General features: G+C 47.9%; 1 protein-coding gene across 1 annotated transcript in view; it reads right to left on the reverse strand.

Annotated features, from left to right (window-relative positions):
- Positions 1-15,618, reverse strand: part of LOC119848600 (cat eye syndrome critical region protein 2) — a 140,105-nt gene that overhangs the window by 13,544 nt on the left and 110,943 nt on the right. The window contains exons 10-13 of the mRNA XM_038384587.2: positions 10,437-10,566; positions 10,081-10,118; positions 9,889-9,980; positions 9,542-9,668 (exon numbers count right to left, since the gene is read on the reverse strand). Of these exons, the coding sequence (XP_038240515.2) occupies positions 9,542-9,668; positions 9,889-9,980; positions 10,081-10,118; positions 10,437-10,566 (387 nt within the window). The remainder of the gene's footprint in view (positions 1-9,541; positions 9,669-9,888; positions 9,981-10,080; positions 10,119-10,436; positions 10,567-15,618) is intronic.

Here is a 15,618-nt window from a genome sequence, read left to right on the forward strand (position 1 = left end):
GTTTTTTGAAAATATTGTGCAAGTTTCCTTCATGATGCAGTTTATTTTAAGACCGCATCAAACTAACATCCCAAAATGGTTTTAAGGGGAATGATGTTGCTAGAAATGCCAACTCTCAAATTATACTTAAGATAGTGGATCTGAACAGTCAGTCAGTAATAATCCTATGGTAATTTTAAGAGTGCTGTCAACCTCCATGTCCTGGAAAAATTCTTATGTTTTCCCAACTGGAATTCCACAGTAGTGTAATCTGGTTATTATATTCACTTTCTTGGACTGTTGTTAAGCTTTGCTGTGCATTATAGAAAAAGGTGAAATTCTCTCTCTATAGTTTTGAAAGCACTTTCTGATCCTTGTGCACAGAACGTGCTACACAGATGTCAGTCATCCCATGTGTGGTAATTCCACAGGAAAATTTGCTCGGATGTAGTTTCTTGATTTTCAGTGGAGTCCACAAGAAGTAGAATGGCATGCCAGTGGCATCAAGAGACTGACTCAGTGAAAATCACATGATAGTTGTTTCCTTGAGACCACTCCAGAATTTTCTTTGCAGCACACTGGAAAAAAAACGGTTACTTACCTTTCATAACTGTTGTTCTTTGAGATGTGTTGCTCGTGTCCATTCCATTCCCATGCTGTGTGTGCATGCCCACATGCATGGTCATCAGAAATTTTTGCCTTAGCAGTACCTGTAGGATTGGCTGAGGCGCCCCCTTGAATGCCATGCTCAAGCATCAGTATATCAGGCGCCACCTGCCCTATGCCCTCTCAGTTCCTTCTTGCTGGCAACTCTAACAGAGGGGCAGGAGGGCGGGTAAAGGAATGGACATGAGCCACACATCTCAAAGAACAACAGTTACGAAAGGTAGGTAACCATTTCTTCTTCTTTGAGTGCTTGCTCATGTCAAGTCCATTTTAGATGGCTCACAAGCAGTGCCAGTGGAGGTGGGCTTGGAGTTCATGGTCTTGCAGCTTGCAGCACTGCTCTGCCAAAGCTAGCATCGTCTTGAACTAGCTGAGTAAGTGCACTGTTACCTGCAAAAATTTGGGGCACCCCTCCTATACTCTACCGAGGGCTTAAGGCGTGACCTGGTTAATTTAGGACATCCCGCATGTACCTACTGAAGGCTTAAGGCATGATTCAATTAATTTAGGTACCCTCATGGGAGGAGGACGGGGTGTTATGGTGTAAGGCACCTATTTTTATCCATGGGGCTTAGGAAGAAACCTGGTTAATTTAAGTACCTGCCCTTTTTGGGCTCTACGTGTCTGTAGAACCTTTTTTTAGTGAAAAAGCCTTACACAGTTGTGCTTTAAACATTTATTTATTAGCAGTACACACAGATTACATACATTAAGCACATATTTATGCTTACCATTTTTAATAAATAGACAAATTTTACCCAATGGTTAGTCAGGATTTATTTATTTGGGGGGGTTTTGGCGATGCCTCTGCACATTATGGTCGTGCAGAGGGATTAGAGTTTTAGCAGCTTGATGTTCAACTGCAGTCCAGAAATGGTTTTCAAAAAGCATTGTTTTTTATTTATATTATATAGGTAAAACTAGCTTTTTTAAAAAATGTATTACATTTATTATATTTTATATTTGTAAATAATAAAAATTGTAATCAATTACGGACTGGCACTTATGTGTTGTTGTTTTTTTGCTTAAGTTTTTTACATTTTATTTTTTATGCCCAAATTGTAACTTAATTGTGACCTTTTTTGTTTGTGCAGATGGTCAGCATCAAATGCTGGTTAGAGCTTATTTTACCATTTGTTGAGGGTTTTTTAAATATTTTTTAAATTTTTTTTAGCATTTTTACAACCTTTGTGGTTATAACTTTTGTTAGGGACATTCCTGAGGTGGGGGTGCTTTCTTAGCAGTAGAACATTCCTTTTTTTCAATTTTAGTGGTGAACTCCCTGAGTTTTACACAAAGCTGGTTTAATATGGGATGGGGGTCCAAGGATTGATTAGGTCTCAGACCTAAAATTCCCCTCCTTGATGACTCTTTCACCAGAACAGTCATCATTACCACGGGATACCCATGTTACATTACTAGGGTATGCTTTCCAGGTATGGTCAACAACGATTGATTTCGCATATTGGCCGTATGTATTTTTTGGATTTTTTTTTTTTTACTCATGCTACCAATATTAGCATGCTTAAAAACAAAGCCAATTGGATTTCAATTATTCAATTATAAATTATTCAATTATAATGTGCTGTGTTTATCAGTTATGCTGATTCTTATGCGTTTTGCATTTATTTAAGATGGTGGATTTTGCCTGTAATTACTTAGCCACCAAGTACCGTCCCTGCAACACAGCTGCCTTAGTTTGCTCTTGCAAACCCCAAATTTGTTCCCCCAGTGTCTGTTCCCTTTTTTTGCATGCCAAATGGATGGCAGGATTCCCCTTTTTTTGCTGCAATTAATTGTTCCTGGGCAACTCCATGGAGTAGTGCATTAACTCTATATGTTAACCCGCTCACTCTCCGTTTTTCACCTTGAAGAAAAAAAATTTTCTTTTAATTTACTCCCCTGGGATCGAGTCATAGCTCTTGTCTCTTAAGGTGGTCCGTAAATTCTGCTACCATCCATGATTACTGCCATTCCCTTCTCAAGGGGGCACATGGCCCTTTGGGAAAGGCATGGGAATGAGGGGTATGACCATCCTGGATCTGTCCCCTCAGGATCAGTCCCAATATCCTTCCCTAGGTAAGTATTATCTCAGGGATCTGAAGTACCCCTGGTATCTGAACCTATTCCTTCCCTTACTGCTGCCGCAATGCCCCTCTGGGCTCCCAGTTTATATTTCAACTCTTAATCATTTGCATGCAGGCGGAATGATCGCCGCTTGCCTGGGCCCAATCCCATTTTTCCTGCAGGATTGTTCTGACAACTGCCTGAGTGTCCCTCAATTTCAAGCGTAATATCTCTATTTCCTTACTTACAGAGGCTTTATGCTGATTTAAGGTATCCTTTACCATACCCAATTCCAATTCACAGTCTTCTAACTGGCTCTACTGAGATATTACTAACCTTGAGAGATTATAAGACACTTTCCATAATACCCAGCCAGCCACAGTCTTTACAGCCCATTTATTCAATGTAGACTTCATATTATTGCAGTATGCTTCAAACCTTTTACACACATGTTCCAGTGCATTTTTCCCCTTGAAAAGAATCATCTTCCCATGGACACAGACCTTGGTCCGCTACTCACTTTGCAAGGAGGGTTAGTTCCTCCACCAGTTTCCTGGCTTTTCAACATAAGCTTCCCACTCTCCCTATTCCCTGGAGTGTTCATTCTGTCAACAGGTTGCAGTCCTGTTGCCAGAAGGGCACAAACATTCTGTCCAACTGCTGTATAAGGCTCAATCCAAATGACTAGGTTGCCCGCATTCTCCACCAGTATATTACCTGCAGAAAACTAGAGCACCCTGTCTATACCCTACCGAAGGCTTAAGGCATGCCTGGTCAATTTAGGACACCCCGCCAATACCCTACCGAGGGTGTAAGGCGTGACCCAATCAATTTACCCCCCCCCCCGTTTCCCTTCGGTCTCAGGGTGTAGTAAGGCACCTATTGTTACCCATGGGATTTAGGAAGAAACCTGGTCAGTTTAAGTACCTGCCCTGTTCCTTGGAGCTTAGGGCTCTACAGGTCTGCGGAACCTTTTCCCAGTGAAAGAGCCTTACACAGTTGTGCTTTAAACATCTATTTATTAGCAACACACACAGAATACATGTACCAAGCGAATCTCTTATGCTCATCACTTCCAATAAACAGACAAATTTCGCCCGATGGCCAGTCAGGATTTATTTATTTGGGGGTTCCCAGCAATGTCTCTGCACATCACGGTCGTGCTGAGGAGTCAGAGTTCCAGCAGCTTAATGTTGAACTGCAGTCCAGAAATGATTCCCAAAGAGCATTGTTTTTCATTTATATTATATAAGTAAAACTAGCTTTCTTTTTTAAATTTATTAAACCTATTACATTATTCCATACACCTAAATAATAAAAAAATTAACCAATTAGTCACTGGCACCTATGTCTCCTTTTATTTTGCCCAAGTTTTTTACATTTTATTTTTTATGCCCAAATTGTAACTTAATTTTGGCCTTTTTTATTTGTGCAGATGGTCAGCATAAAATGCTGGTTAGAGCTTATTTTACCATTTGTTAAGATTTTTTAAAATATTTTTACCATTTTTACAACCTTGGTGGTTATAACTTTTGTTAGGGACATTTCTGAGGTGGGGGTGTCCTCCTGACATCCAGGGTGTGTAGCCTGCGCTCCGCATCTGACATACGTGGCTTTGGAAAGACGACGGATAAGTATATGTCCTGGCCAGTATGAAACTGGGAGATGATCTTAGGCATAAATGCTGAGTGCGGTTGCAGCTGGACCTTGTCCTTATAGAAGACCACATAGAGTGGTTCTGAAGTAAGTGCCCTGATTTCGGACACCCTGCAGGCTGACATTATCGCAACCAGGAACGCAACCTTCCATGAGAGAAGCAGGAGAGAGCAGGAAGCCAGACGCTTGAAGGGAGGCCCTATGAGCAAAGTTCGAATTGGCTTGGAATGGACATTGGAAAGCTGAGATAGTGCCCAGGTGGACCTTGATTGATGACAGAGACACACCTTGGAATCTGAGGTGCAGCAGGTAATCCAGGATCTCCTGCAGTGGGGCCCATTCAGCCTGGATATGCCATTCTGAGACCCAGCATGTGAACCTTTTCCATTTGGCCAGGTAAGTTGCTCTGGTGGAGGGTTTCCTCCTACCCAGCAAGACCTGCTGAACATGGTCCAAGCACACTGGTCGTCTGGGGTAAGGTGGATTTTTTCTCGTTTATCAACAGGCCCAAGTCGCGGCAAGTGGAACCCACCAGATCGAGGCTCCTTTGTACTTTTTCCAGGGACCTGCCCTTGATTAGCCTTGATGAGTCGTTGAGATACGGGGAGACCTGGACTCCTCAGCATCTCAGGTAAACCGCCGCTGGTGCCATACATTTTGTGAAGACCCTTGGAGTCGATGAGAGGCAAAAGGGCAGCGTCATGAATGGAAAATGGCCTGTGCCCACTATGAAACAGAGGAAACACCTGCGACCTTTGTGATAGAGCAGGGCCGGGGAGCAGTAGGAGAGGGGAGACATAAAAGCCCAAGGCTAACTAAGGTGTAGTTCCTTGTAGACTAGGGAAGGTTACTACAGGTTAATTGGAGCACCTGTAGCCAATTAAGGCCCTGTCAGGAACCTAATAAAACCCCCCTGCTTCAGGCAGACAGTGTGGAGTGAGGAAGGAGAGAGGACCGGAGTCTGCAGGTGTGTTGCTGAGAATTAAAAGACCAGAGAACTGGAGGAAAGGAGACCCTTCCCCAGCAGGGCAGGGAAACTCCCTCTTCCAGTGTCAAGGACCGAGGGTAACCCTACCCAAGGGGGAAGAGGGTTAGAAACCCACAGGGGTTGAGAGGGGATGGGGCTCAGAGTGAGGAGCAAACCCAGACCCCTTTCCCTGCTTCCCTCCTCTACCACCTTCCCAGGCCACTAGTGGGGCCCTCGGCACCCCAAGAGCAGGGGCAAGGAATAGTGTCCTAGCCCCTCCGCCGCCAAGAAAAGTGCGGGATCCACCATACCAACACTGGCCATTTTGTCACACATTGGAATATGGAAATAAGCATCCTTCAAGTTGATGGCAGCATACCAGTCTCCTGGATCCAGGGAGGGGATGATCGAGGCAAGGGAGACCATGCGAAACTTCAACTTTCTGAGAGACTTGTTGAGGCAATGCAGGTCCTGAATGGGTCTGTGCCCCCCTTTTGCTTTCAGGATTAGGAAGTAGCAGGAATAGAAACCCTTTCCTTTTATGTCCCGAAGGGCCTCCTCCACCGCCCCCAGGTGCAGGAGGTTCTCAACCTCTTGAATGAGGACTTGCTCACAAGAAGGGTCCCTGAAGAGGGATGCGGAAGAAAGGGCTGGGAGGGAGGGGCATCTGAAAATTGCAGGGCATAGCAACCTGAGATACTATGTCCATCACCCAGTGGTCCAAGGTGACCCATGACCAGACTGAACGGTATGGAAGAAAACAGCTGAGGAAAGGACAAGGTGGAACTGAGGAGTTGACTAGGGCATCGCTCTCAAGTGCACCTTCAAAATGAGCACTTCTGGCCCCCTGGATGCTTAGCCAGGCCGAGCTGCGTGGATGAGTGGGAGTTAGAAGAGCGGCTACGACTAAAACTTGTGTTTCTATCCCTTTGCCTTGCAAACCCCGAACAAGGCTGTCAAGGCTTTGGCAGCAGGGGTGGCCAGAACTGCTTCCTTGCAGATTGTGGCGTATGCATACCCAGTGAGTGAAGGGTGGTCAGAGTGTCCTTTAACCCATGCAGCCTCGTATCCGTTTGATCTGCAAAAAGACCATTCCCATCGAATGGGAAGTCCTGGTCTGTATCTCTTGGGAGAGGCCGGTGGTCTAAAGCCAGGAGTTGTGCCTCATGACCATCGCTGATGTGACCGCCTTAGCTACTGAGTCCACCGCGTCCCATGTCATTTGGAGGGAACACCTAGCCACCTCAGTGCCCTCCTCTACCAGGGTAGTGAATTCCTGGGCCAAACCCTGCAGGAGGGACTCCTTGAACTTACAGAGGGAGTCCCAGAAGTTAAAATTGTACCTGCCCAAGAGGGCCTGGTGGTTCGTCACCTGGAATTGCAGGCTGGCTTTCAAAAACATTTTTCTCCTGAAAAGGTCCAGCCTTTTGGACTCTTTACTTCTGGGAGTTGAGCTGATGTGCCCCTGCTTGTCCTTCTCGTTAGCCACAGAGATGACCAGCGAGCCCAGAGGTGGGTGGGCATAAAGGTACTTGAACTCTTTGGCTGGGGCAAAGTACTTCTTTTCGGCCCTTTTGGAGATAACACGGATAGACGACGGGGTTTGCCACAGGGTCTTGGCAATTTTCAGGACCCTGCCATGTACTGGTAGTGCAACACGGGTGGGGTAGAGGCTGAGAGCACATTTACATGGTGTCAACCTGCTTGGTCATCTCCTCCACCTCTAGGCCCAAGTTCTCGGTCACCCGTCAAAGCAGGGTCTGGTGTTCTTTAAAACTGTTCGGCAGGCTGGCCTGAAGGTCCCGTGACTGCCTTGTCCAGGGATGAGGATGATGACTGTACCGCCAGGGGAGGCTCCGGGGCCTCATCCCCCGCGGGGGAAGGGGGTTTTGGGGTGGGTGCTGTCTCCTCTACCCGAGTGCCGAGTGTGCTTCATGCACCGAGCCCAGTGCTGTCAACTGTTGCTCCGAGGTGACAGCAGATGAGCGGTGTGAAGGGGACATCATCATCACTGGCATGCCCCATGCACGCCAGTAAGGCTACTGGCCATGCTGCCAAGGCAGCGCCGTAGACGTTCATGCAGCCTCAGGTGCCCAATTGCACCGGTGGAGTCTTAGTGAGGGGCTAAACTGCCCTTCCATGCCACAGAAATCCTCTTCTGGTGACCACGGCAAGGCTGTTGACTCCTGTGTCTGCCTGCTGACCGTTGCTGCCAGAGACCGGTGTTTGGAGGAAGATCGGTACCGAGGGGACCAGTATCACGAGGGGGAGCGCTGCGATGTGGCAGGCAATGGAGATCTGCGCTGAGAGGACGACCGGTGGGAGGGCGAACGGTGCCAGTTGTACAGAGATAGCTGCCTCGCCATAGGTGATCCACGTCGAGATGGCAGGGACTGCGAATGCAGTACTGGTCATTGAGGGCAAGCCCCAGAGGATTTGGGCAGCGATGCCGAAGATCTGCGACATGGAGACAGAGTGCGCCGCCTTGGCTCGGGGGGATTGGTGGTGTTCCACTGCCCCCTGGGGGGGGTCTTACCGGCTGGCTTGCCCTTGTACGGAGCCTTTGCCGCCTCCTGTGGCATGTGCAGTGCCAGCGGCGCGGACAGAGGCTTCTGCTCTCTCGGCGCCAGTGGAACTTGGGAGGGCATTGATGTCACCACAAGTTTGAATCTATGTGGCTCCGGCGTGGCCCGGCAGCCCGAACTGGGTATTTTGCCTGATGCCCCATGGCCTTTCTTGCCCGGTACTGGGGAGCTGTGCTTTTTAGTTTTCTTTCTGGGCACCAGCGACAGGGAGTGGTGCCTGGTAGAGCCCGGTGCTGGGGGTGCACTGTGCACCATGGCCGAGGTAATTGGAGTCGAGTCGTGGTGGGATGACTCAGAAGCTGGACGGAGGGCAGCCTACATGAGGAGAGCCGCAAACGAATATCCTGCTCTTTCTGAGTCCTGGGTCAAAAATTTTTAAAAATATACTTGTCCTTCACGTGGGATTCCCCCAAGCACTTGAGGCAGCTACTGTGGGAGTCACTTACAGGCATATGCTTATTATATGCCTCACCTGGGGTAAAGTCCCCTATGGGACTCTAACTTCTAACTACACTTAACTACTTAACACTGTCAACAACTATTTACAAGGCCCTAAGGCTCAAAGTCAGAAGAGACAAAACTGCTAGTCCTTGCTATGCAAGGAAAGGTGCTCCAACTAACCACTATGGGCGGCAAGAAGGAACTGAGAAGGTGTAAGGGCCAGCGGCGCCTGATATACCGACACATGAGCGCGGCACTCAAGGGGGCACCACAGCCCACCCTACGGATACTGCTAAGGCAAAAATCTCTAACGACTGTGCATGTGGGCGCACGCATACCTACAATGGGATCGACATGAGCAAGCGCTCAAAGAAGAACAGAGAGATCTCGTTCCCCTTGGTGTTGGAATTCACTTTCACTAGGGCACGATGCTTGAGGGATCTAAACTCCTTACTCTCCACTGTTATACTGGATGACACTGTCGGGTGCTGGCGACACAGAGCCTGCAATATTCCCATACTGGAAACCTGCATGTTTCACCTCAGTGAGGCACCTGATTTTAATTGCCATAGCAATGGGGAGTCCTGATGGTCACCAGAGCCTCCCACCAGTTGACTTGTCCCGCTGGTCAAAGAGTCAAAGGAAAACCTAACACCATTCCCCTCCAAAAGTCTGTACACACTGTGTGTTCCTCCCTTAGTTTTACTTTAAAGACACTGAGGGCTAAGCATACTCCTGCCCTCCACACAATCCCTGTAATTCAGATACCATCCCCATAACACAGAGAACACACACATACAAGAGAGCAAACTCCTGAAGGGTCTTTTTTCTTCACACCTACTGCACTCTCTGCCCAACTAGACTAGATCCTTTGGTACGGTTAATAGGCCCCAATTTAGCAAGGTATTTAAGTACATGCATAACTTTATGCGTGTGAGTATCCCCAATTGAAATCACTGTGACTGGTCATGTGCTTACCATTATACACATATTCACGAACCTTGCTGAATCGGGGCTTTACTATCCATGAACTCCTGCTGTCACCTCCACCCTCCAGAAAGTATCCAGAAAGAGTTCTGGTGTCCAGTACAAGCTAGCTATGAATGACTAGGTAGAGGCTAGGGCTTTTTGACCACCAAGAGCTATCAATAGATGGAACAAGTTTTCTCATGGCTCTTACCGCTGCCTTCACCATTGTATTTTAGGCAGTTCCTGAACATGGTCTTCATGTCACCCACAAACTCCTCCTTGGTGCAGTACTGACCTCCATTCAGCTTCTTCTCCATGCTAGAGATGTCCATGGGAGCCTGAAACACATCAAGATCTCCCTTCAATTACAACGTGCATGAGAGAGGCCCAGAAGGTGATGTTACTAGTGTCCTAAAGAGGCCAGAAGGGACTGTTATGATCATCTAGTCTGACCTCCTGCACAACACATGGCCAAAGAACTGACTAAAGACCTAGCTTTCTACCAATCCAAAGAGTCACATGCAAGACTGACGGAGCAGGTTGGACCACGTTGCCTACCTTAATGATCTGGTAGTAGTTTGGAGCATATGATTCATCAACTGGTTCTAAGAAGGGCCAAGAGTCCTTGTGAGCCTTTACCACATCTAGAACTGACCGCAACAAAAGGAAGACAAACTGTTACGGACAACCAGGCAGACATTTACTTATTTTTAACTCCTGCAAAGTGAAGGGCGAGGGTAGGAGACTGACCTTTGTACATGGCGGTGAACTCATCATCCAGTTCAAAGCTGCAAATGGGAAGTGCAATAATGAATACACACACTCTTATTTTCATCATTCCTCCATACCATATCTGGTGCTGCCAACAGTAAGGATCTGCAGAAGAATCTGTATATGCATCCACACTGTGAACACTCATTCAAACAGACACCCTCTTGCCTATACCACACTCTACTCCCCTCAAACATTCCTCCCACCTCAACCCCCTCCTCTCCATCCTTATTACCAACCACCCCTTTACTTTATCACTGGCCACATTCCTCCTACCCCCTACCCTGAAAGCATACAAATGGACAGGCACGCTGCACACACTGCAATGTACTCACAGATCCTTGGTCTTCCTTTCCTCCCTGGCAGGAGAACTGGGATCCAAGTGGGAAAGTTCTGGGGGAAGCTCCTTCCCCTGGGCCAGAAGCCAAGCCCGTTCCTCCCGGAGCTTCCTCCTCCGAGCTCGTTCTGCAATGGGAGAAAGAAAGCCATTTAGCCCTCTTACCCCTCATCAGTAACATCACGCCAGAAAACTGAGAAAGCCGTTCAGCAGCCAGTTTCAGGAGGTTGTTGTGTCCGATGGCCCAGGGCTTTACTCAGTAAACGCTGTCATCCCTCCAGAAAGGGCAGCAGCAAGGAAACAAGAGAATACAGGAGCACCACACCTGCCTTTCCTCCTCTCCTCTCCACCTTAACAACAACCTATTTTGCAGTGTCACTGTTGCAAAGCTGCTGCTAGCCTGTTTCCAGACAAATTCCCACTTAACTGACCAGTCTGGGCCAGCTGTGTTGCTGAGGTTGAAGAGGTCAGTGGCAGGGATGGCAGGAGCTACTTTCAGACCACTTCTGGTCTGCAGCCAGGTATTGGTTAGCAGCTGTTCTGTTTCAGATGGATTTGTGTGAGCTTAGAACTAGTATAAGAAAAAGAAAACTAAGGGTATGTCTACACTACGAAATTAGGTCGATCTTATAGAAGTAGATTTTTAGAAATAGATTTTATACAGTCAGTTGCGTATGTCCACACTAAGAGCATTAAGTCGGTAGAGTGCGTCCTCACTACCATGGCTAGCGTCGACTTTCAGAGCATTGCACTGTGGGTAGCTATCCCACAGCTCCTGCAGTCTCCGCTGCCCATTGAAATTCTGGGTTGAGCTCCCAATACCTGATGGGGTAAAAACATTGTCACAGGTGGGTTTTGGGTACATGTCGTCAGTCGCCCCTCCCTCCATGAAAGCAACAGCAGACAATTGTTTTGCGCCTTTTTTCCGTGCAGACGGCATATTACTGTCAACAGATGGTGCAGTAGGACTGCTAACCATAGTCATCATCCACCGCTTCTGCTGCAACTCTACTCTCCTGGTGCCATGAATCCACCTCATAGGTCCTCTCATTGTTCTCTATAAACATCTATTCTTGTGGTATCTGTCGTCATCCACCGCTTCCGCTGCAACTTTGCTCTCCTGCAGACGTCATACCACGGCAAGCATGGAGCCCTCTCAGATCACTGCTGCTGTTGTGAGCATGCCGAACACCTCACACATTATCCTGCAGTATGTGCAGAACCTACAAAAGCAGGCAAGGAGGCGACAACAGTGCAATCACGACAGTGATGAGGACATGGACACAGACCTCTCTCAAAGCACGGGCCCTGGCAATTTGGACATCATGGTGGTAATGGGGCAGGTTCATGCTGTGGAATGCCGATTCTGGGCCCGGGAAAAAAGCACAGACTGGTGGAACCACATAGTGTGGCAGGTTTGGGATGATTCCCAGTGGCTGCGAAACTTTTGCATGGGTAAGGGCACTTTCAAGGAACTTTGTGACTTGCTTTCCCCTGCCCTGAAGCACAAGAATACCAAGATGAGAGCAGCCTTCACAGTTGAGAAGTGAGTGGCGATAGCCCTCTGGAAACTTGCAATGCCAGACAGCTATCGGTCAGCTGGGAATCAATTTGGAGTGAGTAAATCTACTGTGGAGGCTGCTGTGATCCAAGTAGCCAATGCAATCACTGAGCTGCTGCTATCAAGGGTAGCGACTCTGGGAAATGTGCAGGTCATAATGGATGGCTTTGCTGCAATGGGGTTCCCTAACTGTGGTGGGGTGATAGACGGAATGCATATCCTTATCTTGGGACCGAACCACCTTGGCAGCCAGTACGTAAATCGCAAGGGGTACTTTTCAATGGTGCTGCAAGCACTGGTGGATCACAAAGGACATTTCACCAACATCAACGTGGGCTAGCTGGGAAAGGTGCATGATGCTTGCATCTTCAGGAACTCTGGTCTGTTTGAACAGCTGCAGGAAGGGACTTACTTCCCAGACCAGAAAATTACCGTTGGGGATGCTGAAATGCCTATAATTATCCTTGGGGACCCAGCCTACCCCTTAATGCATGGATCATGAAGCCATACACAGGCACCCTGGACAGTAGTAAGAAGCAGTTCAAGTATAGGCTGAGCAAGTGCAGAATGGTGGTAGAATGTGCATTTGGACGTTTAAAAGCTCGCTTGCGCAGTTTACTGACTTGGTTAGACCTCAGTGAAACCAATATTCCCATTGTTATTGCTGCTTGCTGTGTGCTCCACAATATCTGTGAGAGTAAGGGGGAGATGTTTATGGCAGGGTGGGAGGTTGAGGCAAATGGCCTGGCGGCTGATTACATGTAGCCAGACACCAGGGCGATTAGAAGAGCACAGCTGGGTGCCCTGCGCATCACAGAAGCTTTGAAAACTAGTTTCATGATTGGCCGGGCTATGGTGTGAAAGTTCCGTTTGTTTCTCCTTGATGAACACCCGCCTCCTTGGTTGACTCTACTTCTTTGTAAGCCAACCACCCTCCCTGCTTCGATCACTGCTTTCAGAGGCAATAAAGTCATTATTGTTTCAAAATCATGCATTCTTTATTAATTCATCACACAAATAGGGGGATAATAGGTAGCCTGGGAGGGGTAGAGGAGGAGGGAGGCACTGGGTGGGGTGGGGGAGGAAGGAAGGACAAGGCCACACTACTGTTCAAAACTTATTGAATGCCAGCCTTCTGTTGCCTGGGCAAGCCTCTGGGGTGGAGTGGCTGGGTGCCCGTAGTCTCCCGCCCTGCATTCTTGGGCGTCTCGGTGAGGAGGATATGGAACTTGGGGAGGAGGACAGGTTGCAGGGTGGTCTGTGCTCCTGCTGCCTTTTCTGCAGCTCCACCAGATGCCTGAGCATGTCACTTTGCTCCCCCATTAGCCTCAGCATTGCATCCTGCCTGCTCTCATCGCGCTCCTCCCTCTTCTCATCACATTCATTTAACGCTTTCCAGGACTCTGGCATTGTTTGCCTCCAAGCATTCTGCTGAGTTCTTTCAGTGCAGGAGGACTGCATGAGCTCTGAGTACATTTCATCATGAGTGTGTTTTTTTTGCCTTCTAATCTGTGCTAGCCTCTGGGACGGAGATGATAAGGAGAGAGTAGAAACATTTTCAGCTGCGGGAGGAAAAAAAAGGAAGAGTAATATTTAAAAAGATACATTTTACAGAACAAAGGAAAGACTATTTCACACTGAATCAAGTGATTCACATTACATAGTACATGTGCTTTTGGTACAAGGTCGCATTTTGCCTCTTATATTGAGTGCCTGCTGGTTTGGTGTGAGACATCACACACGCTCAGTTGGGCAACAGAATTCGGCTTGCAGGCAGCCATGGTAAGGCAAAGGGTTTCGGCTTCTTCAACCTTCATAACATGTAGGAACGGTTTCAAAACAGCAGCAGCCTCCTTTCCCATACCAAGAAAAGCCCGTTGGGTTGGCCATTTAAAAGGAGGGGCTGCAGTTTTAGGGTGAATGTGCAGCACACACACACCCCTTTTAAACCCTGTATTATATTTACAAAGGTACACTCACCAGAGGTGCCTTCTCTGGCTTCATGGTCCAGGAGCCTGCCTTGGGAGGGTTGGAAGGGTATTGGCTCCAGGATGATGAACAGTTCCTGGCTGCCGGGGAGAAGGGATTCTCCGCTTGCCTGCTGTGCGCTATCCTCAACCTCCTCTTCCTCCTCATCTTCCTCATCCACAAAATCCTTATCCATGTTGTGTGAGACTCCCTCCTTGCAGGTGCCACAGACAGTGGTGGGGAAGTGATAGGGGCTCCCCCAAGAATTCCATGCAGCTCATCATAGAAGCGGCATGTATGGGGCTCTGACCTGGAGTGACCATTTGCATCCTTTGTTTTTTGGTAGGCTTGCCTCAGCTCCTTAACTTTCATGTGGCACTGCTGTGTGTCCCTATTGTAGCCTCTGTCCATCATGCCCTTAGAGATTTTGGCAAATATATTGGCATTTTGTCTTTTGGAACAGAGTTCTGCCTTCACGGATTCTTCTCCCATACAGGGATCAGATCTAGTACCTCCCATTTGGTCCACGCTGGAACTCTTTTGCGATTCTGGGACTTCATGGTCACCTGTGCTGATGAACTCTGCATGGTCAACTGTGCTGATCAGCTCGCCACACTGGCCAAACGGGAAATGAAATTCAAAAGTTCCCGGGGCTTTTCCTGTCTATCTGGCCAGTGCATCTGAGTTGAGACTGCTGTCCAGAGCGGTCACAATGGAGCACTCTGGGATAGCTCCCGGAGGCTAATACCGTCGAAATGCATCCACACTAGCCCAAATTCGACCCAGCGAGGTCGATTATAGCGCTACTCCCCTCACCAGGGAGGAGTACAGAAATCGATTTTAAGAGCCCTTTAAGTCGACAAAACAGGCTTGGTCGTGTGGACGGGTGCAGGGTTAAATCAACCTAATGCTGCTAAATTCAACCTAAACTCGTAGTGTAGACCAGGGCTAAGTGCACTTAAATTCACAAGCACCTATTTTGTACCAAGATTATGTCTTCAGAACTGTTTACTGAGAAGATTCTCTGTCTCCTTGGTCACTGAAGCTGCAGCAACCCACATTCGGTATGAAGGTGGTATTTCCCAGGAGAATAACAGAGCTGGAAACGTAAGGTGGAGACCCAAAGAAGGGTAGGGGAAGATGAGAGACTGGAGGAGATTCTGGTGTATTTGCCTCCTACAGCCTCTGCACCTCAGGCCTGTCCCCTGTGAGATGGCAGCCTTCACGTCCCTTTTCCAATCGTTCTTAGAGGACCACAGTGACAGGAGACTAAAGTAGTAAAAAATGAGCAGGGCTTAAGAAGTGCCACATCCTGAAGGAAAGCTATTGCTACATTCCAGTTTGTCAACTAGGGAGGGAGGTGAAAAGGGATGAAGAGAAAAAACTGAGAATGAATGTCTCTGAACTACCTTACTCCCACTGACACCAGGAGCACTATTCCTGTCTTCAAAGGTATGTTTTTGAGGGAGAACGTCCATCAGGGATGGTGCAAAAGCCTCCTAAAAACTTTCCCAGAACCTCAAGGGGGAAGATGTTGGAGCTTTCTTTGTTTTATGTGGCTGGCCATATTTTGTGACCAGCCACAGAGCCAGTGGATTCCTTTCCTGGTACCCTTGTTATCTGAGAAGGCACTTTGAGGTCTAGTGCACCA

Source organism: Dermochelys coriacea, chromosome 1 (genome assembly GCF_009764565.3).
Source record: "Dermochelys coriacea isolate rDerCor1 chromosome 1, rDerCor1.pri.v4, whole genome shotgun sequence".
In the NCBI taxonomy this organism is placed as follows: domain Eukaryota; kingdom Metazoa; phylum Chordata; order Testudines; family Dermochelyidae; genus Dermochelys; species Dermochelys coriacea.